At 34.7% G+C, this 23,276-nt stretch overlaps 1 protein-coding gene across 3 annotated transcripts in view; it reads right to left on the bottom strand.

The window, feature by feature from the left end:
• LOC121384746 (protein O-GlcNAcase-like) overlaps positions 1-23,075 on the bottom strand; it is a 43,278-nt gene extending 20,203 nt beyond the window's left edge. Inside the window, exons 1-6 of one of the 3 annotated variants that reach the window (XM_041515285.1) lie at positions 22,888-23,075; positions 9,859-9,910; positions 4,071-4,168; positions 2,596-2,726; positions 1,505-1,673; positions 543-641 (exon numbers count right to left, since the gene is read on the bottom strand). In XM_041515285.1, coding sequence (XP_041371219.1) covers positions 543-641; positions 1,505-1,673; positions 2,596-2,726; positions 4,071-4,168; positions 9,859-9,910; positions 22,888-22,948 — 610 coding nt within the window. In that variant the 5' untranslated portion in view covers positions 22,949-23,075. Of the gene's footprint in view, positions 1-542; positions 642-1,504; positions 1,674-2,595; positions 2,727-4,070; positions 4,169-9,858; positions 9,911-22,652; positions 22,730-22,887 lie in introns of those variants that run through there. The other 2 variants (XM_041515284.1, XM_041515283.1) reach the window with 2 other exon arrangements.
• Between the last annotated feature and the right edge of the window lie 201 nt (positions 23,076-23,276).

The following is a 23,276-nucleotide window of genomic DNA, read 5'->3' as shown; positions in this document are numbered from 1 at the left end:
TATGCAGAAAAATATATTTGATATGTAATTACAATCGTTAAAAAGTCTCTGTTAGTGGATAACATCTTAAAAATTGCAGCAAACTCAGGAATGTCCCTTTAGGTATATTCTTTATATCTGTGAAATAATCGATTGCATGTCTGACTTGTATGACTGTGTTTCCCAACCATCCATGGGTTCAAATGTCATTGTTGATCGCGAGTTGTCGATCATTCAAGAACCATAACTCTGGATGAACTCTGTCTAAACCGGTCCTCTATGTAAACCGGACTATTTCGACAGTACGAAGTGAGTCTGGTTTAGACTGAGTCCACTGTAATAAATTTACATAAATTTATAACATTACATTTCACAAATATCTGAATGCAAGTCAAATCATAATCTTTTAGTCGGTATTATCATAATGGATGTTTAACATTGTTTTTATTAAATTACAATATTTTAAAATTAAAATAAAAAGCTGCACTTTTTTTTTTATAGGTTCATTAATAAGTAGTCAGTGTAAACCTGACCTGCTAGTACCATGCAAAGAAAACAAATACCTGTCCACATTATTTCTATTCCGGGTAACAATTTGGAGCCAATTGTCGTCAGGTATTCAGAAGACAACACATTTGGCTGAGCTCTTGCAGCACAGTACTCTGAAAACAGATCAAAGTCTCAACTGAAAATATCAAATTTACCTGGATTTAAAAAATAAACATTGTTAACAAACATTCTGAGGGTAGGCCTACTGTTAAAGCAGTACAATCTCTGAAACTTGCAAAGTGAATTGCAACGCGACACTGAACAAAATGCTCCATGAACAGTAACAATGAGTCTGCAATGCAAGGAGGTTTCATTCGACTGTCAAAAGGTATGAGATCAGTAAACTTTAAACCATCCATATTTTTGTGTTCTGAATTATTTTCAAAGTGCCTTAGTTCATATCAGTAGTTCATTTAATGGCTGTCTACTTGGTTTAAAAATTCACAATTTGCAAATCTGGTGACTACCGGTGTTGTCCATGACTTTGTTGCTCATTACTAAGCAGGGTTCTTGGGATATAAATGTTCATGTTGGGCCAAGTTACCTGATTAATATCTGAATCTATAAATGTAACAAACCGAATTCAATTTAAAATGCTCAGCATTTGTAGATGGGTATTGACACACTGAATATTGTACAATACATAATATTTCTTTGATGTGCAACCTGTGTGAGCTCTAAAGTTGCTGTTTGTACAATGTCCAAAAACTGTTTAAAATGATACCTGGATATGATTTTGCTTACATTAGAAAATTGACAAATGATTCATTAAAGGGTATAAAATATAATCTCCAACAATCTAAATTTCCTACTGAAATTAGATGATTCATGCAAAACAAAATGAATGGATTTCTGTGGATGATTTTCATCTCTTGTTGGTCTAAATTAATAAAACTCAGTACTATTAAACTAGCAAATTAATAGAAAACTAGAACCAGTTTACAGTTAAATGTTAGTCAATGTGAAGCATAATTACCTGTTGGACAAAATAAACACTTTGGCAGGCCTAAATGCTCATACAGTTCATTTGCTACAGACACCTGGGCATAAGCAAATGACTGGAAAACACTTTTGTCAGCTTCACCAAGTTCAGGATCAATATCATCAAATAGCAGGGCAAATGCTTTACATCCAAATGTAGCAACCTAAAAATAACAAGAGTACTTGTCAGTGAGGTACATGTTACACCTTTCAAAAGTAGGTCATATTGAACTAGATGTGGTATACAAGACACCTCACCTTTCAAAAGTAGGTCATATTGAACTAGATGTGGTATACAAGACACCTCCATCCCAAATTGTACTTGCATGCCAGATTTGATTATCCTATATGAATTGATAAGGAAGATGTGGCAGACAAGAATTTCCTTTAATGTGCAGTAATGCATGACAAGTAAGTCACAGTGACCTAGTTATAGTATGTGAGACACCACTGTCACACGTTTTACTTGTAAACAAGGTTTAATGATCTTAAATGAATTGATAAGGAAGATATGACCCGGACATTGATTTACTGTGCAGTAATGTGTGAAAAGTAGGTCATAATGACTTAGTTATGGTACATGACACACCACCATCCCATGTTAACTTGAATGCAAGGTTTAATGACCCTATATGAATTGATAAGAAAGATATGCTCTGAAAAAGACAAGTTTACGGACAGACATACAGATGGACACCATACCATAATACGACCTGTCAAAGATGGGTGTATTAAAAATAAAATATTAATTCAGTTGTGATAAAAATCAAACTTAAAATTAACAATCAAATGACTTAATAAAATTAAAAAGTCAAAAGTAGGCATAAGACATCAGAACTTTATTTGGTTTTAAAACCAATAACATACAAATTATTGACTACAACTTACAATTCTTCTGATAATTCTAAAGCTCGCCCTGTCCACTGCCAAATTTGCCATTTGATCATTTATATCCATATGGCTACATTATTTAGTATTTGGCTAATAAAATATCTTTAAATTAGCCACTATTGAATAAATTTCAAACAAATAATCAATTTATATCTGAAAATTGGCTAGAACAAAAGAAAAAAGAACATAGCAAACCTGATCAAGCTTTCTCTTGAGAAAAGCAATGTCTTTAGCACTTGAAAATGACATGTCCAAGCCAGGAGAGATTGCATACACGAAGGTCACATTTTCTTCAAGAGCATAATCTATGAGGCTTGTCAGATTTTCTGTAGACAGTATTAACATAAATATCATACAGCATCAATTTTAATATGTATAATAATAATGATAATAATAATAATAATAATAAATTCAACATTTTGAGTACTGATAAAGCAATTCATGTTGCCTACCGTGTCCCACAAATCTCCTAAATTCAAAGACAATAACTCTGTCAAACTGGGAAAATCACATTTTTGACATTTATGGCCCTTGAATAAATTCCTATGACAGTCAAGCTTGATTTGGCTACAACTCTGTCAAATATGGGGAAATCCCCATGAAAGTCAAACTTAAACTATGATTCTACATGATAAACCTAGACACAAAATTCCAGCTCAATATCTTGAGGCATTGTGAACAACTGTCCCGAAAACAACTATATGTGGGACAGACAGACAGACAGAAGGATGGAGACAAAATCTCTAGTTTCATGTAGGACACCAAAAAAGCAACAAAATTATCACGTTACAAATGAAAAAAAAGTATTTTTAGTTTTGGACACCATCTCTGTTCTTCGACATAGAGGCGGGATTTAGTTCAGTTGAGTGCTCGCTTGAAGTGCATGCACTGCAGGATCGAACCACCTGAGTGGATCCATTCAACCGATTGTTTTTTCTTCCGTTCCAACCAGTGGCACCACAACTTGTCAAAGGCTGTGTATGTACATTCATGTCTGTGGGAAAGCGCATATAAAAGATCCCTTGCTGCATTAGGAAAAATGTAGCAGGTTTCCTCTGATGACTACATCAGAATTACCAAATGTTTGACATCCAATAGCCAATGATTAATTAATCAATATGCTCTAGTGTTGTTAAAAAAGAAAGAAAAAAAAAGACTTCATTGAGATGTGTTATTCATTTCACATTAATTACAGTTCTTAGCTTCAAATATAGGATTAGTAGCTTTTAAAATAAATTTAATTTAATGAAGTTTGTGGGGGGTTTTGTCTTTTATATCAAAAGACTAGTGAACAGAAAACAGACGTATAGCTACATGTATATCTTGTTTAGCGAAAACATTTAGGTCTTTTTGTTTCAATAATTCCAGTTTCACTTGACATAAGAACAGAACTGCATGAAAAATCACACTAAACATGAATTATTGACCAAAAAAATCTTTAAAAATCCCCATTGCTTTAATACTGTTTTGGAATGAGGTATATATGCAAACCGTAAACACAGGTGACCTTCAAGTACAAGTCGATTTGTACTACATCAAATAATGTGGGAGAATAATAAAAGGGTCATTTAAAGCAAAAGGCTGTTCAATACATACATGCACCCATGACCAGATACATGTATATTACGTATAAATGGAAAATAATCATTACTGCTGTTTGACCAACACACCTGCTTCTTCCACTGAATAAAGGTCTCTCCAAAACACTCTGTGCTTGCAGTCATCCTTTGGAGCATACATGTAGATGGTCAAATTCATCTTGTTCATCCTACAAAGAACAATGCTACTTAAATATTAAAAAGCATAGATATTCTTAATTTTCTTTATCATATATATACTGATGGAAAGAAATAAGGGATCGTTTTTCTACTATCAGTAAATAGGGTCATGATTGCGCGTTTTGCATTAACTCCCATACAATTTCAACGCTAATGATTGAGCCTAAACTCACTCCCTGTAATGTAATGCACGTGCAGAATATGTTTCCACGATTTTTCCACAATGTTCTTTCGGGTATATAAGTTATTGTTGTATGGAGATTACAGGTTAGAAAGGGTTTTGAAATGGTACGACAATACATGACTTTAGCTCAAAAATGGACCGCTGTGGGTATGGTTAGGTCAGGAAAATCACTTAGACAGGTTGCAACTGCTCTTGGGAAGTCAATTAGCGTGATATCAAAGTTATGGAACCTGTACCGACAAACTGGCAACGTGAAAATGCGACCTGGTCGAGGAAGACGTAAAGTCACCACCCTTCGACAGGACCGTCAGATTCGCCTGATTGCTTTACGGGACAGATTTACGCCATCGTCTAAAATAAATGTTGAATTCAGGGCTATATGTCGGCTAAGAATCAGCGACCAAACAGTACGCAATCGACTGAAAGAAGCCAGGTTAAAAACTCGACGACCAGTTATTGGAATCAAGATGACAGCCCAACACAAACGATTGAGGTTACAGTGGGTGCGTCAATATGGGGTATGACAACTACGTCATTGGCGTTGTACAATGTTTAGTGACGAGTCTCGCTTCAATCTTGACTATGCTGATGGAAGATTGCGTCTTTGGCGCGGTCTTAATGAGCGATATACTGCATGCACCATTAAAGAACATGACAGATACGGGGGTGGTTCTGTAATGGTGTGGGGCGGGATAATCTACGACAACAGGACAGATCTGATACGGCTTGATGGAAGAGTCACTGGTATTCGATACAGGGACGACATTTTGCAGCCGGTAGTGATACCGTTTTCACGCAGGGTTGGACGCAACTTTGATGATAATGCACGCCCTCACATAGCCCGTGTTTCAGTGGACTGCTTAAGAAATGCCAATATCCAAACTTTACCCTGGCCAGCAAAAAGTCCAGACCTGAATCCAATAGAACATTTGTGGGATGTTTTGGGTCGTCGTGAATGCCCCATTGCGCCCCAAAACGTGGATCAACTGTTCTTAGCTCTCCAAGACGAGTGGCACAATATTCCAAGAGCTACCATCCGTACTCTCATTCAAAGTATGCCCCGACGTTGTGCTGAAGTTGCGCGGGTGTATGGGGCACACAACCGTTATTAATATTCAATAAAACAACTTACACTTCAGGTTTTCTTGTGTCATTTCTAACTGTATAGTGAATTCAAATTATATAACAAACATCCGATCCCTTATTTCTTTCCATCAGTATATATATATATATATATATATATACTACTCAAAAGAATTTAAGGGTCAAAAATGTATAACCAAATAAGTTTCAGAGTGTATTAGATTGATGATGTAAACTACACCAATTTTTTTATTTATTGTTCCATATTTACAAAAAAAAACAAATAAACGTCACTGTATACAAGAAAGTCACATGACATGCTGTCAAAGTTGGTTGTCAAACATGGATTTTACACATTAGAACATTCGTTTAATAGTGTGTGAATCCACCCCTGGCGCGAATACACTCGACACATCGTTGCCTCATGCTGTTGATCAGACGTCTGAAGAACTCTTGGGGAATGGCCTGCCACTCTGCCATAAGAAGTTGACCCAGATCATGAAGGTTGGCCGGAGGGGCATGATTATCCCGAACTCTCCTGCCTAATTCGTCCCAGGCGTTCTCTATTGGGGCCAAGTCAGGCGAATATGCTGGCCAATCCATCCTGGCGATACCTTGTTGTCTGAGAAAGTCCGTTACCACCCTGGCGCGGTGGGGTCTGGCATTGTCATTCTGCAGAACTGCCCCGCCGCCAATCTGCCAATCAATCTGAATGGAATCCGCTATCTCATTCAGATAGCGGATTCCATTCAGATTGCCATCCACCACATAGAGGGGGGTCCTGTGGTGGATAGAGATGCCGCCCCACACCACGACGCTGCCACCACCGAACCGGTGACGTCTAACGTTAATGTAGACACAAACCCGACCGTCGTTGAACTGGAGACTAAACCTGGACTCATCAGTGAACATCACTCGTCCCCACTGAACACGTTGCCACCGCAGATGAAGCGTGCACCAGTGACGTCTGGCCGTTCTGTGACGTGGTAGGAGTGGTGGTCGAACAGCCTGGCGACGGCAGCGTAGATTATTGGCTCTCAGACGATTGCGTATGGTTTGATCAGACACTCGAGTTCCAGTCGCAGTCCGCAGATTGTCACGTAATCGGCGTGCAGTGGTTGTGCGTTGACGTAGAGCCATATTGGTGATATAGCGGTCCTCTCTATTTGTAGTGCTTCGGGGTCTTCCCGAACGTGGACGATTTCGAACAGAATTCGTTGCTTGGTACCGTTGCCACAGTCGCCCAACGACACTCTGACTGACACCAAGTCTCAGAGCAACATTTCTTTGCGTATTGCCATCCTGAAGCCAAGCAATAGCCCTTCCTCGATCTTCGATAGTCAGTTGAAGTCGTACCATTGTCGAATTTGGAGTGTGCACCGTACACGAACGCAAGCTCCAATTATACGGAAATTCAGCATTGGGAACATGTAATACACGTGCAAAGCGTGCAAATGAAGCGCTTTGTGAAAAAGCAAGTTATGAGCACTTAGCAGACCTTTCGCTTTCGCCCTAATTTACGTGCAAATGTAAGCATGTTTTCGCCATTAGAACTAGTCGACAGTGTCAATGACAGTGGATTTTAATTCATTTATGGGTTGCTTAGACCCACTTTCGTCAAAATGGAACAATACCATGCGTGACATTATGGTCTAGCTAATATAATTGACATTCAGAAAATAATGTCGAAAATATCGTCTGACCCTTAAATTCTTTTGAGTAGTATATATGTACACACACACACACACACTTATTTTTTACATACCTATCTTACTATAGTGACAAGGACATTTTGAAACACTGTGCTAAATTTATTTTGTATCGCACTTATGAGCGATCTGGACTGGAACTTTTAAATGGTGAATTCCCTTTTTCTTTTTACTGCAGTTAGCGCCTTTTATTTACTGACGTCATATATGACTTACAAATGACGTCACATCATATTTGAAACATTACAAAAGGCTGCCACAGAGTATGATTCTTAACGTTAAGTAAATCCATGAAAGGAGTTTTGACCATAGATTTAACAGTGTTGTTATGACATTAAATTAAAAAAAAAAACTGTAAAACATAAAAGAAGGTACATTGTATATAATAAACACAGAACTTCACATACGTTGTTTTCGATTCCTATTTATTGCACTCGTTTATTTTGTGCAAGAACATACCACTCGACAGCTACACGGTCTCGTGGTATATATTCTTGCGCAAAATAAACTCGTGCAATAAATAGGAAGTGAAAACAATGTATGTGAAGTTCTGTAAATATATCAGTCAATAAATGTGGTGATAAAAGGTGCAGTACTTGTGATATTTTAGTTGAAGGTTCCACATTTAAATTTGAAGATGACAAATCATTCCTGGTGCATGCAAATTTGAATTATTTATGCTATAACATGCTCAGGTTGTAATGAAAATTACATTGGAGGAACAAGCATACAGAGTAATGCTACATAAGCAACACATTAGAGACCCATGCATCTATTAAAATTCTATGGGTGAGTCAGTGTTCGAGAGTAACGGTATCCCAATATCCCGGGGATACCAGATTTTAATTTTGGATACCAGTCTTCAAGAAACTAGCATTCTGCCGGGATACTATATAATGTTGGGTTTTTTTAATCCTGAGTTTTTATTTTTCATTGAAACTACAAAGTCGTCATTTGCCAGCGAAGTTAAGTAACAGTATTTTCGAGCTCATACCCAGTCTAATGCTACGCCATAATAATATTTTCCCTAACTCTTACTCGAAGTGCAGCAATAGACATAATAATATTTTCCCTAACTCTTACTCGAAGTGCAGCAATAGATGGGGAACCGCTACGTTGCTGTTGTTTTTGGTAGATGTTTCCACCCTTCAAATTTTATTTAAGATATTGATTCCATGTCTGCAGAAAATTTATACAATATGTAGGTTCATCATTAATAATGTTGAGAACACTTATAAATATAAATTACTGCTTAATACTAATTTATGTCAGTATTACACCAAAATGGATGAAGCAAATCTCTTTGCTCATTTCGTTTGATTGTGAATTCTGTGATATCAGTGTAGCAATAGGCAGGGCACAAAAACAGTGTCGTCCAAGTGTGTTACGATGTTATTTATGAATTTCATTTAAGTGGAATACTAAATTCTCAGGTGGGATACTAAATTCTCAGATGGGATACCAGATTTTGAAATGTTAGTATCCAACTGTGATACTGCCCAAAACTTTTAAATCTCGAACATGGTGAGTCAACGCATTAATGCATGTGGAAAGGGTAAATTTACTATATTCCCATTTTATAAAGTTATGATAAATGACAGACATTTTAGACACGTAAAACCCCCCAACTTTATTACAATCTTCAAACCAAAGCTCAACAAACCTAATTTATCTAATTTTGTTGACTCACCTATGGTATTCTAGCAATTTATCAGGACATTATTGTACAATAACAATGTTCAACACTGTAACAGAGTCAAAATACTTTTATTTAATATGTATTATTGTAGTGTAACTTAGTATAAGTCAATGCCCCTCCCAACCCCCACCCCTCTCTAATAGACTCTCTATATATAAACACATACATGCATACACACACGTTTACCAATCTTACCAACATCATTTAATTATAATGTAATTAATGATGATTATTTTTATATATATGTACATGTATATAGTTATAGTTGTCTTCTTTAAACTGACGAGCCCATAAAAATGGGTGAAAGGCCTATTTAGTTATTATATTAAAAAATACATTTTTATATTCAAGAGAAGTGGAGTGGTTATTACCAGTGTTTTTCGGTATCGTCAATATCATATATTAGGAATAAATATTGTATTATTAATATATTATTTTTATTTCTAATATAATTATGATACTGACGATACCGAAATATACGAGGGTAATAATCTCTTTATCATATAAGCTCAAGCTTAATACAATGTGTTTTTGTAAACTGTACACGCAACTTTAATTCCAGTCCGCCATTACTAGATATTCAAATGACGTAAGAATATGTGGTGCGGTGTATTTTTGAATGGAAATGACGTTAAACTTGAATGACGTCTTTTTGGATGTCCTTACATCAAAATAAAGTTGTGCCTAACGGTTTTTGTTTTCTGAACGCTGGACAGCTTTCAGTGTCAAGTTGCCATTGTAATGTTTTTATTTGATGACTATGAATGCATACGTCAATCATGGAGTGTCACCCAAGTACGTTTGCTTAAATGTCAATAAACCTAGTGCCGAGACCTCGACTAATTTACATCTAATTTGCAAAGTTATCAAATTCTTAATGTATGTGATCTAAAAAATATCACATACTTTGATTGCACTGAAAATGTAAGATATTATATGATTAAATACACACACACATACTTAAGTCTTACTACTGTTTATATAATTATCAAATTCAAAACTTACCAAGAGAAAAGCACCCTTCTTTGTTCAGCACTCCATGGTTTTCCATAAAAACCTGACAAGATTAAAGTATACATTAATTAGAAGAAAAATATGCTGAACAGAATTTAGTAAAATCATTTATAGACACAAAATCTGTTTGAGTTACATTTTAAATTATTTAATTATAAAAACAATGGTGATGTTATCTATGACATCCTTGGTGCTAAATAAAATTTACAATGACTTTATAAAAATTAAACTGCATTATTGGTTATAGTGGTGACAGCAATTTTTTTTTTTTTTTCATCAGAAGCAGATACCTCCCACTAAAAAAACACAAAACCCAACATGAATAGTACCAGACGTTTCACCCGTAAGCAAGTGAATCTTGGTAATTTTGCCTTAAAATCTGTCCGCATTTAAGTATTGGTAATCAATTCAGCGATATCCAAATAAGTGACATATATATCAGCAGCGTAAAATTTTAGTGAGGTCAGTACTATCATACATTAAAGTTGTAGAATCAGCTAAAAGAATACTGTACTTTTCTGAGCTCATTCTAGCTTTTTTTTAATTAGCGAAGAAAAAAAGAAGGAAGTTACAGTCATGTGACCGGTACTAGAGAGAGCATGCAGTAGAAGAACTTAGGCCATCCAATTGGCTATTGGGATGTTTGGACCAGACTACTAGCCTAAGGGTTGGGGTGGGGGTGGGGGGGAGGAGTGCACTTGTTTGAGGACAGGTAATGTATCCATAAAAAGATACTATTATTTAAAGTGGGTTTATAAAAGGAAATGAAAGTTACAAATGTCATTTTCCAGGCTTGAATAACAAGGAATTATTTACGGGAATCACAGAAAGTCAGTGTAAATAAAATTGGCCCTCCTTTTCCCCACAACTCTTTTTTATTTTTAATATGTGTATGAAATGTCCAACCCCAGCCCCCTATAAAATTGGGAGCTCATATGCCTATGAATAGAGTTGATATTATTTAATTTTAGGTTATGTATGTTTATGTTGGGGTTTTTTTTAATGAAAGCAGAAGGGACACACTTTTTACTAAACTATAAATATATTAGTTTCAGTTGTCATGATAAATTATTGAGTTGGTTTTTCTTTTTAAAAATCAGCATATCGACTACTTCAGGATTCAGCACCACCATCTGTGCTGTTCAATGTCGCCAGCTGTATATATACTTTCTGATGGTACCAACTAGTGAAAATAAAATTGTCAATCAGTCCCACATGACATCATCACTACACCCTGTAAAGGGGGGGTGAAGAGAGAGAAAGGAATAATTAAACAAATTAAAAATAATAATATACCTATAAACTATGTATGTATAAACTAACATTTAATAGGTGATATTTGCCAAATACATGTAGTGTAAAAATAAAATAAAAATATTAATAATCATCATGATGGCGTTTGTATGTTTTTATCTTGAATTATGAATGCGGAATAATAAACACCAAAACGTGAAACAAAGAAAAACGTTTGATCACATCAGCAAATTTTTACTTTATTAATAATCATGAATATTTAACATAATGGAATACATAAAAAAGGAACAAAAGGTATAAATTTTAACTCCTGTATATATGTATATAAAGTAACAAATCATACTGTTGGTGCATTTGACAGCTTGAGCTAGCACGAGTTTAATAATGTTGTCGCCGATTGGATGAATTTGACCTCTACTGGCTCTTAAGTCAGAACCACATTATTAACAACTACAATAAATTACTCTGCTTCCTAATTACCGACTGGTACAGTGGTAGATTTCCCCCACATTTTGTCCAGACAGAAATCGTGAAAAAACATAACACTTTACAGTGACAAAGATTACACATAAAAGTTGACTTCGATGAGATCTCCTAGGACAAAAAATTTTTTTCACCGACTGCCATTTCATGTCATCACTAATTAATAAAATGCTGAGCTTTTTAGGGTTTTTTTTCCTTTGCCTATTTCCCCGTCAAATAAGATACAAAGAAATAATAACGTGTAAAAATTGCGATATGCAAAACTGTATCACGGTTCTTATTGAGTTGATGTAACACCACGGAACCGGTTTACTGATGCAGCACTATACTATAGATCAACATACTGATACCATGTCAATGTAATATTTAGCTGCCATAAAATAATAAAATTCAATTTTAATTTGCTCAACGAAAACATACACTTTTATTGTATTTGCAATCTTTGATTACAGCCATTCCAAAATTTAGTAACCTGAAGATCAGAAACGATGTCTTCTATTTTTGTGACCACTAACTTTTGTTATTTTAATTCAGACTTACCTAGCCATTAGTCATCTTTTATTATTATTAGTTGCTCATTCTTCTTTTTATAAGAAAAAAACCCAATGGTCAGGTCCTTCATAATGATTACATCTTGGGTAATAAATTGAATGTACACTCACTTTATGAAATCAAAACTTGATTATTGTGGCACACCTGTTCTCGAGAAAACCTTTCCGAAAATTGTGTAAAAGCCCAGAAAAAAGTCCTCAATTAATAAGATGTTAGGACTACGCTCAGTGACAGCGAACAACGCGAACGTGTAGTTGAAGTCGGACCTGAACTGATTGTAAACATGACTGTGTGTGAAAAATAAAATCAGAAAAAAGTTATTAATATTGACAAACAAGTCATGTAGGTTTGGTTTCTAGAAAAACTGACTTGAGTTTCATTATCCTCAGATATTAGATTTTGTTTTCGCCAGTTTGGCAATATGGGAAATATTTTGTTCGGCAGATATTTCTATTAGCCCATGGTGAATTGGCAATCACCTGGCGTGAGCTTACATGTAGCTTTTGATATATATTGATGTTATGCAGCTTACAGACACTTAAATTTAGTTTAAAATTGCTGAAATATGCATCCTAACTATAGTCCTTTTCACCCTTATTCCTGTTCACCCCTGGTTGCTTAGCCCTTATTCCCTGTTCATCTTGGGACTGTTTTACTCCAATTTTCATATACATGTAAACCTGTATTTAACACCCCAGGTATTATGATGTATTCTCAAAGGAAAAAGTTGTTTTATCTGCAATTTAGTATTCATTTGCCATTGAAGAGGCTTTTTTTCGTTGATATTTTTTTAATGGAAAACATACTGGGTACATACATGTAGTCACATCTGAACCTTAATACAGACATCAAATCAAAATAATTATCGTCAAGTCTTTTACATGTACTGTAAAACTAACATATTAGTGATCAATTCAGTGAAATCTAAACAAGTGACGTATCAGTGGCGTAAAACTTTAGCAAGGTCAGTACTATCAGATATTAAAGTTCTAGGATCGGCTAAAAGAATACTTTTGACATATCTTTACATCATACAGCTTATACACAATTAAATTTAATAAAAAAAATTGCAGTAATAATACTAATATGCATACTAACTATTGTTTCCTCAATTGCATGTGACCATTGTAATGTGTTCAGTTAATCACCAACAAAACAACAGCACAACTCTTTTCAGCACAGCCTATTGCAGGTCTCTTTAAATTTAGCATCATGAAATATTAGCGTTTTGTAATGGCCTTGCTTAATTGGCTAATGATATTTTTTAAGTTCTAACATTTCCTGACTTACAGCAATTTCAATACCAGGGACTTGCTTTGTGGGGTGAGAGGGTCAGAACACCACCAAAACTTTCTTTTTTAGTTAAAAACTAAAAAGGTTTAATAAATCCCCCCCCCCCCCTCCCAGACCACACACACACCCTTCTTTTCTGATCAATACAATATGTATTCCACTATACTTACCCGTGTTAACACACATGTAGCAATTTATATTTGTTAATATTCCTGTATACGTGCTTACATTTTATTTATTTATTTATGTTAAAATACATTTTAATTTTTACAACTATTCCATTTACATCAGTTGTTTAAAACATAAAAATATTTATGGTCTATTTAAAATCCAGATAACGTTTGAGATAACGTGTTACAAATATAATATTTTATCCTATAACTTACCCATGATATCCATGTCATAAACCCAGGTGATAATTTTACTTTATTAACCCGGTTAATAATAGTATGCAAATTTGCAAGGTCACTAGGTAATGTGTTGCTGTGAATGGGTCAATTGCTTACAAGCCAACAAGACCTGCATGTGTACCTGAGCGTAACGTTTTCAAAGATTTGTTTAAAATGCGTGACGTCAAACTAATCTGTGCTAATCGTGATGACGTCATATTATCGATGGCAGCGACTTTAATACTGTGATTTACTAAAAAAATTAATTAGAATGTTATTTTAGAAGTGTTATATTATAGGATAAATAGAATTCGCTACTCGTGTTTTTCAATATGTAAAATATCCAAATTAAAAAATACTCGTGACGAATCCTCTATTTATGTAACAAATAAGTTATATGGTGTTATATGATTATTGTAAATTAATTGTTTATTCAGTGTACATTTAACTGCAATTTGTATAAATAATGCATGTTCATTTCCCACAATCGTGATCTGCATTCAGAGTGATCTCAACCATGGGTGCAAAATTAACAAAGACAAAGGAAATAAATGAAACTGCTGTTAAATAAAAATTAGTTACCGTATATTGCAGTGTATTAACCGACTCCTTGGATAAGCCGACCTCTTAGTTTGACCCTAAATATCTAGTACAAAATCATCGGCCTTGTGTATAAGCCGAAGTCATCTTTTGTCCAGCTGTATGTTGTATCGATTTCAATAATACTGTCAACAAATAGACGTGCTTTTCTTGTTCATTATATTTGTTTTCCCTTTAATTATTACAAATACGGTAATCGCGATCGCAATCAATGCGGCAATGCTAACATCTATCATGCCGTGAAATATAATTTAGACCTGATAAAGCATAACAGAAAAATAAATAATTCAAGCTTTAACAACATATCACTACACACAAGTAATTAATTTATTCACTGGACAGCAAAAAGTAAAATCGTTGAGGCATGTTTAATCCCCCACCACACACACAGAAACAAAAGATCATGTGACTGCAGCTGTTCACTGTATACAGTATGGTCATGTGACAATTGTGGGAGTAATTATTGTCCTGAAATTCATGTTATGTCTTTTCAGTCGGTAATGTTAATAATGAGCTTAATTTATTTATAACATCACTTTACAGTTTAATGCACCCTCCCAACAAAACAATAATATTAAAAATATAATACTTGTTTGAAGAAAAAACACCATTTTGTATCTTAAATTTGCTATATGAAAGACTGGTCCCATACAGCACAGGTCAAACAAAGATGGCGGACAGTTGGAAAGAATACGTTTTTACCATTGAAATGACAATAAAACAAGTAATTTTTTATTATTATTCATCAAACTTACAATGCATTCAAGAACAAAAAACTGCATAATATTGCATGATGGGGTGTTTTATTTATATTGTGCACAAATTATTGTTACATAATCTGTGAAAGGCTTAGGGTCTGATCAAAATTTATAAGTCACGGTCGGGAGTATTTTCGGTCAGAATTTTATGCTCCAATTTGTTGCCTCCATGTATAAGCCGACTCTCTTCTTTTGGAAAGTATTTCTAGACTTCAAAAGTCAGCTAATACACGGCAATATACGGTAATGGCTAATTTGGCTACCAACATTGGTACTGGTTAACAACATGTAAGTTTAATGTCTTGACTTTTGCGGGATCAAATAGACAGAGTAACACATGCAAATCTAAAAACTCCATACATATGGTTATCTCCTAAATATATCAATATTTTAAGTAATAATGTGCATTAAATATTGTTGAATATCCACACGAGGAAATAAGGTACAAACTCACAAACGCCATTAAAATAGGTTTGACAGTTCACTGTAATAGATTATTACTTATCCAATATTAGGATCTCTCCAATATAACACCATTTAATAAGTGGTCGTAGCAGTAATAGCGGGGTTTCATTGTAATATTAAATAAATTCACATCAAAGTTGTAGACGATGTCCATTTTAATTTTGTCACCAGTATTTACAGACAGTAAAGTTTGGGGCGAGTTGACCAGCATTCAATAATTTCAGTTTGGTTTGAACTGAGAAGAAAAGTGTTTTGGAAACAAATAAAAAAAAAAAAAAAAAATTGTGTGCAATTTAGATTCTTAGAAAACAATTGGTTGAGAAATAAATAACTTGTAGTAAATTCCTAAGTATGAAAATTGGCGCTCCCTGTAAATCCCTGCAATTAACAAAATTGTGTTTCTATTAGAAAGATATTTTGGGTGTGGCTCTATGGAACTGAATGCAACCACAGTCAACGGGGTATGGAGAGCCTCTCCAAGAAAAGAAATGGGTTATGTTTAGGGTTAGGATTAAGAAAAACATACAATAATGATAATTAGAGCAATTAATTTGGTCAAAAGGTTAACTAAAAAAAAATCTGTAAATTATTTTGGGTATGGCATCATATCGTCAACGTCCCTTTTATTTTCTCATGCACGGTTCAAGCAATCAACATCTGATTTGTTGTTCATTTGTGAGGTTTTTCTTAACTGTTCATGGACATTTTCATTAACAATAAAGTTCAGACAACTATCTCAATACAAAACTTTACAAACACTTAAAACCATTAATTTTGCTACATCGTTTTGTTTATTCCTTAAAATTATCGATATTGGGTCTACTTGACTCGAAGTAATTGAGTTAAAATGGAGGAACATGAACTGATTGCAATCTATTTTGTTTCACATATCGTAACTGAAAAATGTAGAATACTATTTCAGTAAATATCGTGTTTGTGTTTTTGTTGTTAGGTGAATGCAGTTTGGGACGTCGATGGTACCCGTTTTACCCTCTGGTAGAAACCCTGACGGTAAAAAAACATGTCTCATCAACGTCCCTAACTGCGCATCAACGTCTCTAACTGCGCTATGCTTCAAATTCCGTAACTTTGTTTTCTCATGCACCGTTTGCGCAATCAACATCCGATTTGTTGTCATTGGCATGTCATTCATTTATGAGGTTTTTCTTCACAGTTTAGGAACATTTTCATAAACAATAAAGTTCAGAAAAGTAAGTATCTAAACACAAAACTTTACGAACCCCTAAAACCATTAATTTTACTAAGTCGTTTTTTGTTTATTCCTTAAAATTACCGATATTGGGTCCACATGACTCGTAGAAATTGACTTAATATGGAGAAAGATGAATTAACATTCGGTGCGTGTCACATGACCTCACGTGCCAGATCAACAAGGCCAAAGCATTTAATTTTTACGATTTATTGTTAGAATTTGTTTTCAATTATTATATTCAACCTGCAAAAGGTATGCTACATTTTTGTGCCTATATTGTAGTGAATAGTATTCATAATCCATTCATAACCATTGTAAATAATTTTGAGTGTATAAATTGTATTAATTATGAATCAATTCATTAAAAAAATTATAATTTGTAAACAAACTATGCACTGGTATAAATGTAATGCCTATCAGTATTGACATCAAGTGTTTGTGATGTGAGTTGATAAAATGTGGACCGGACCAGAACCCTTGACAAATTGAATTTTTCCTTTTAAAAAAAATATTAAACTAAGTGTGCGTCAGTGTCAGGACGTTTCGGCCCCAGTACATGTTCGGCCCAAGACGTTTCGGTCCTTAATGCAATATACAGTGTTCGTGTATACAGATATATGCTGTAATTGGTATAGTAACACATTAGATGGTCACATACACTGGTAATAATATAAATAAAATACAAATTTGTAACATTAATTTGTCGAATAACATTCATGTCTTAATGATGCTACTTTCAATTTACCTATCAGCCTCGGTGGTCCATGTTAATTAGATCACTATTTAATTACCTACATTGTAACTGTAAGCTTTCAAAGAATGTTGTTTTAAGGTTCATCAAAGGAAATATTTTAGAACAATCGACAGATCAGCCACATTATTTTGCTGATCATGATATACTCCTAACAGTGCTTTGAACACCACTGACAATGTGGCAGTGTTCTACATTGCATTTTGGTCGCCAATGCGACCAAAATGTTAGCGTGGCGAACCCATTGAATTTATTATCGTCACCATCTGGCGACTGACTCCAAAAACCATAACATCTGAGTATTAAATTATCTGCCATGTGCGTTTAGAGTCCTAACAGCGAAAACAAATGAAATTTGCTGACATTATTGTGCAGTCGGAAAACTTCGTTATTTATGAAGTTGTCCGATTGATCAGTGAATTCCAATTATTAATTTTTGGTACCGTTCGGAACTCATCGCGAAAACAATCCAGATACTTGCCAAAACAATCCAGATAATTCGATTGGTGTATTATTTTAATGCACACAACCATTTGGAATATCTCAATTGATATGGATTTCTGGATCATGTATGTAATCGGCCGACTAAAGAAGTTCTGAATATTGTATTGTATATATAACCGATTCACTATGGCACATTAGTGGTGGTTGCATTCGATTGAAGAACACGAGTACAAAATCAAGTAAAGGTTGCTCACTCACTGTTCAAACTATACACATTGTAATCAAACGTGCAAAATGGAGACTGATTATTAAACAATGCATTATAAATGAGCATTTCAACAATTACGTAATGCTCTTTGATGCACCATGCGATGCGTTACAAACGTTATGGGGGAGGGGTTGTTTGTCAAGATTTACTTACCGGCAACGTCTTTAAAACAATGTGATTTTTTTTAAAGCATAAACTAAATACCAGCAGCCATACATGGCCATATTTTCTATTAGATGATTTTTTAAATCAATTATTTAAAATAAATTCAAAAGAAAAAAATGCAAACCGAATAATGTTGGTTAAAATGCATAACTGTGGCAGTGAAAAGTGGAGGGGTAACAAGGGTGTTACATAATTTTAGAAGGGATGGTGGTCTTAACGTTACAAAATGTTATGTGGAGCAGGATAAAAAAAAAACCTGCCAAAGTTTCCACTATGTAATTACTGAATGGACACAAGTGTTGCGTTTGATCTGCTAACCCATTACACATGTTGCTACACTCGTTCAAATCGAATGCAGCCCCAGTTAGCAGTGTTTTTGTTTTTCTTGCTGTGTAGATGTATACGTTGTTTCCGCCCAACATGTAGAAGCATGGCAAAAACTTTCAAAGCGGCAAAATGTTAAAATATTACAATTCCTTAGGAAAACGAAAATCTAAAATTTCAAATGCTAATCAAGAAGATGAGACAGGTGAAAAGTACTGAAAAGTCAAATGAAGGCGTGTCTGAGAAATCTGCAATTGAAACCGAAACAGAAAATTTAACGAAACTTGCTTTAAGTTTCCGTGGCTTCAGCATGACGATAATACTGACACAATGCGCTATACTTATTGTATTATAGAAAAATTAGAAAGCATGTTGCTGGCACAAATCAAATGAGGGGAGATCGGGGTTTTTTGTATACCCACCACTTACAAAATAATATTTTATTTAAACGGTAGGATACGTAGGGGAAAAAATAGCAGTCATATGAGGCATAAAATTATAATTACAGTCCCTCCCACCTCCCTCATGCGATCAATTCTGAAATGGTCCTCATTTCAAATTCATGACCGAGTGAAAGCTAAACAATTTCATTGTTTCAAACTATTTATTTAATCCAGCAGCATAAGTCATGTATAATGTTTAGATGGTTATAACACATGCATAAATAATACAAAAAGAGTAGTGTGGCTAGTAACATTTTAAGCTTGGCGAGTAAAATGTTTGTCCACTAGCCAAAGAAGAGTGTTATAAAACCGAGCGTAGTAGAACACTGTGGCCTCTTCTTATGAATGTTATGCTAATACTTAGTAATAGCGGGATTATCAAAGCTAAACTATACAGTTTTGGTTGGTTGGCTCTTATTTATTCTTTAACACTCATATATTATGTTCAATTAAAAACAATTCTGAAAAAATGAGAGAAAAAAAAAAAAATGAGAGAAAGAAATTACAATACTTACATAAAATTTAATAACAAAACACAAGTGACTGAATAATTTGATTTAATAAAACAACAATAACCGGGGCCGAAACGACTAGGGTTATGTGGCATAAACGGACATGTGCGGAAACATCTTGAAAGCATGTTCATCAACTGTGCATAGTTAAGAAACATATATTTTTTCATGTAGTGGCCAGAAAAATGGAAAATGACGAACTGCACATGTGCGTTACAATACTTTTTGCAAACACATGCACCTGAATGCAGTTAGAAAGGTCGCACTCTTGATTGATTGTAATCTATTTTGTTTCACATACCATTGCTAAAAAATGTAGAATAATATTTCTGTAAATATCATATTCGTATTTTTGTTGTTACGTGAACGCAGTTTGGGCCGACGATGGTCATTCACTCATTGAAAAAACCCTGAATATAGTCAAAGGCAAAAAAGTGCCATGGAGAATTAAAAACTCCATGGAAATTTCCACAGCACTATCTATATATCTATAAAGCTATAGCCAGGGCTCGCGCTGTCAGTAGCCAAATTAGCCATTGGCTAATTTTTACAAAAAAATGGCTAATAAAATTTGCAAGTGGCTAAAATTTTGGCTAAGCCATTTTCTGTCTTCTAATGTGAACAAACGGTTACATAATCTATCCGACACCTCAAACATAATAATACTACCAAATATTCAATTAGCGACCGGTAACGAGAAACGGTGTCATGCAGAATACAGCGTAGGCCTTATAATGTTTGCTTATTTTAACCTTCTGACTACTGCAGGCGAGATATCTCGCCCGACGTCACGTCAGTCGATATACTGTACACTGTATACAGTGCATTCCCCAATTCATATTTCCCGCCGTTTTGCACACGACACTCACCGGAAACGGAAATATAATTAAAGAAAAAAGATTTTTTTTCAAAATGGTGGTTTTTGTTTTGATTTTTTCAATTGAAAATACCTTGAAATTTTGAGTTCAAAAAGTGGTTTTCGGCAAGTATTTTCGCTTGACAACAATGGCGGCACGTCGCGGTAATTTTCAGGGATCGATAGCTGATTTAACAGCTAATTTGATAATAAATTTGATCGTTTTACCAACAACGAAAATTACCAAATATTGCAATATGAATCGTAGTTCGGGTTTTAAAAAAAATTCTGGTCAGAAAACCACTGTAATAATGGACACTGTAACCACTGGAATAATGGACATAAATACTGGACAGCTGGCCACAAATGCCCGTAAGTAAACGCAACTTTTTCGATTTTTTGCCTAATTTTAATCACCATTAGCCGATCTAAAATAATAAAAATTACAAAAAAAGACACGAAAATAATACTTACCGATTCATATATGAACTTTATTTCATGTATTTATGAAACATTTAAGTGAATATATGTGAGTAAAAATTATAAACTTGTACCCACTCAACGTGGTTTTTGTTAAAAATTAATCCAGTAGTCTAAAGGTTAATAATCACAGTTATTAATTTTTAACAGCATGCATTCAACATGTATGACAGCAATGTCTGGAAGATCTGTAACTTGTTTATTTACTTTGTAAAATCTTTGAACCAAAATACTAAAAACAGACCGACAATGTGTGTCAATTTAAATTACACATGCCAGTTCAGGGCCAAAAGACATGTAGGCCATCTCAAGGTTTGAGTTCAGCCAGACTGAGCGAAAACAAAACGTTCGTTAGACTGGTTTGTGCGCTTCACGTTAAACCAAATGGATACGACGAACACCAATCAAATAGTTCGCGAACGTTAGGAAGAACGTTCGTTGGCTAAACTAAGGACAGCTCTTGGTTCGAATATATGTCACGCTTCAGGCAGCTGACACCCGCGTGTCAAGAGACATCGTTGCGGACATTAAACAATACGATTACGCAAAAATAAATCTTTATGTAAATTTGTACAAAAACAATAGTTATTCACATCAATGAAAACTGCAGTTTTTGTTTATTCCTTTGTCTTTATTAGTTTCGTACCCATGGTCGAGAGCACGTATGCAGATCGCGATAGCCGGAAATGAACATGCAGTATTTAAATTATACAAATTGCAGTTAAATGTACACTGAATAAAATTAGTTTACAGTAATCATATTTGTTAGATAATTTTAGATATAAATTTGTAAGACTGTGAGGTGACATTTAATAAGTTAGCTGGATTTTAAAAAGACCGTAAATTTTAATTTTATTAAAGGATTTGTTGTTGGGGGTTTTGTTTTTGTTTTTTTGTTGGGTTTTTTTAATAAATGGAGTATACTGTGGTGAAGTTGGCATTATTAGCTGAGGTATTTGTAAGCAGAAATCACAACAAGCATTTAACACGACGCTGAAATCAACAGCAACAACATGGCACAGACATGGGGTGGGGAATTGATGGGTCACTTAAAAAACATTTATTCAAACTAACATAAAGATTGCTATTTAAAGAAATAATGAGTTCTATATAAAAAAAAAAAAAGCTCTCAAATTTTTATTTGGGAAAAAAGGAAGAAAGAAAAAACAACACCATCCATAAACATCCACGCACCCTCATATTTCTGTATGTTTGTTAATTTAATGTCATAGGCCTTAGAAGTGGGGGTGGGTGTATGGGGTACTGGCTTAAGACTGAAGATATTGCTTAACCCCATCCCAACCCCACTGAAAAAAAAATCGAAGTAATATATTAACTGTTCCTACCCCCATTAAGGTTTTGTTATTCCTATTTATTCCAGTTTGTACACAATTAGCTGAAAAAGATACATTTTCATATTCGTATATAAATACTCTATACTGTATACAGTAAACTTATGCGTAAAACAAATTTGGCTAAAGCATTTTCAATATGGGGTCATTCCATGTCAAATCACCCAATGGGTTAAACCCTACCCTCTCCAATTTCAATGAACTTCCAAGGCATTCTCAGTGATTCTGAAAAAAACATACGGTAAACTATATGTGGGACAGACCAACGGACAGACGGACAAACAGAAAGACGGAGGTAAAACCTATACGGTAGTCCCCTCCGGTTGGACCGATAGGGAACTAATAACAAAACATCAAACATTCATGACCAAATACTGAAATAGTAAACAAAATGGACGTCAAATGAAGAATCGCTGACCTTCAACAACACCAGACATAAAACACTCATCTTCTCGATTTCTAATGTCCGTTCCCGTCATAGCCAGTATAAGAAATCAAATACTAACAAAAAGTTCTGCTTTGAGCCAGAAATTATTCAGCAAATTGTACGAATATAATTTGTTTTAGAGAATTGCACACAATCTCACTGACAACTTCGCATTATTGTTTTCATCATGTAGGGCAATGTTTTACTATTTATCCGAAACCGGTCAAATATATTTAAAATCTAATTTGCCAGTCAATTACGGGTAGGATCTTTAAATGGGTCTGATCAGACTAAGATTCCCAGTCTGGAGCTAGTCGCGGTAAGACGTGTTTGTGCACACTGCACGTTCTTTCGCGGCTCGACTTGGGGATCCTTCACTT

This window comes from Gigantopelta aegis, chromosome 10, assembly GCF_016097555.1.
Source record: "Gigantopelta aegis isolate Gae_Host chromosome 10, Gae_host_genome, whole genome shotgun sequence".
In the NCBI taxonomy this organism is placed as follows: domain Eukaryota; kingdom Metazoa; phylum Mollusca; class Gastropoda; order Neomphalida; family Peltospiridae; genus Gigantopelta; species Gigantopelta aegis.
This window is presented reverse-complemented; position numbering and strand designations above follow the sequence as displayed.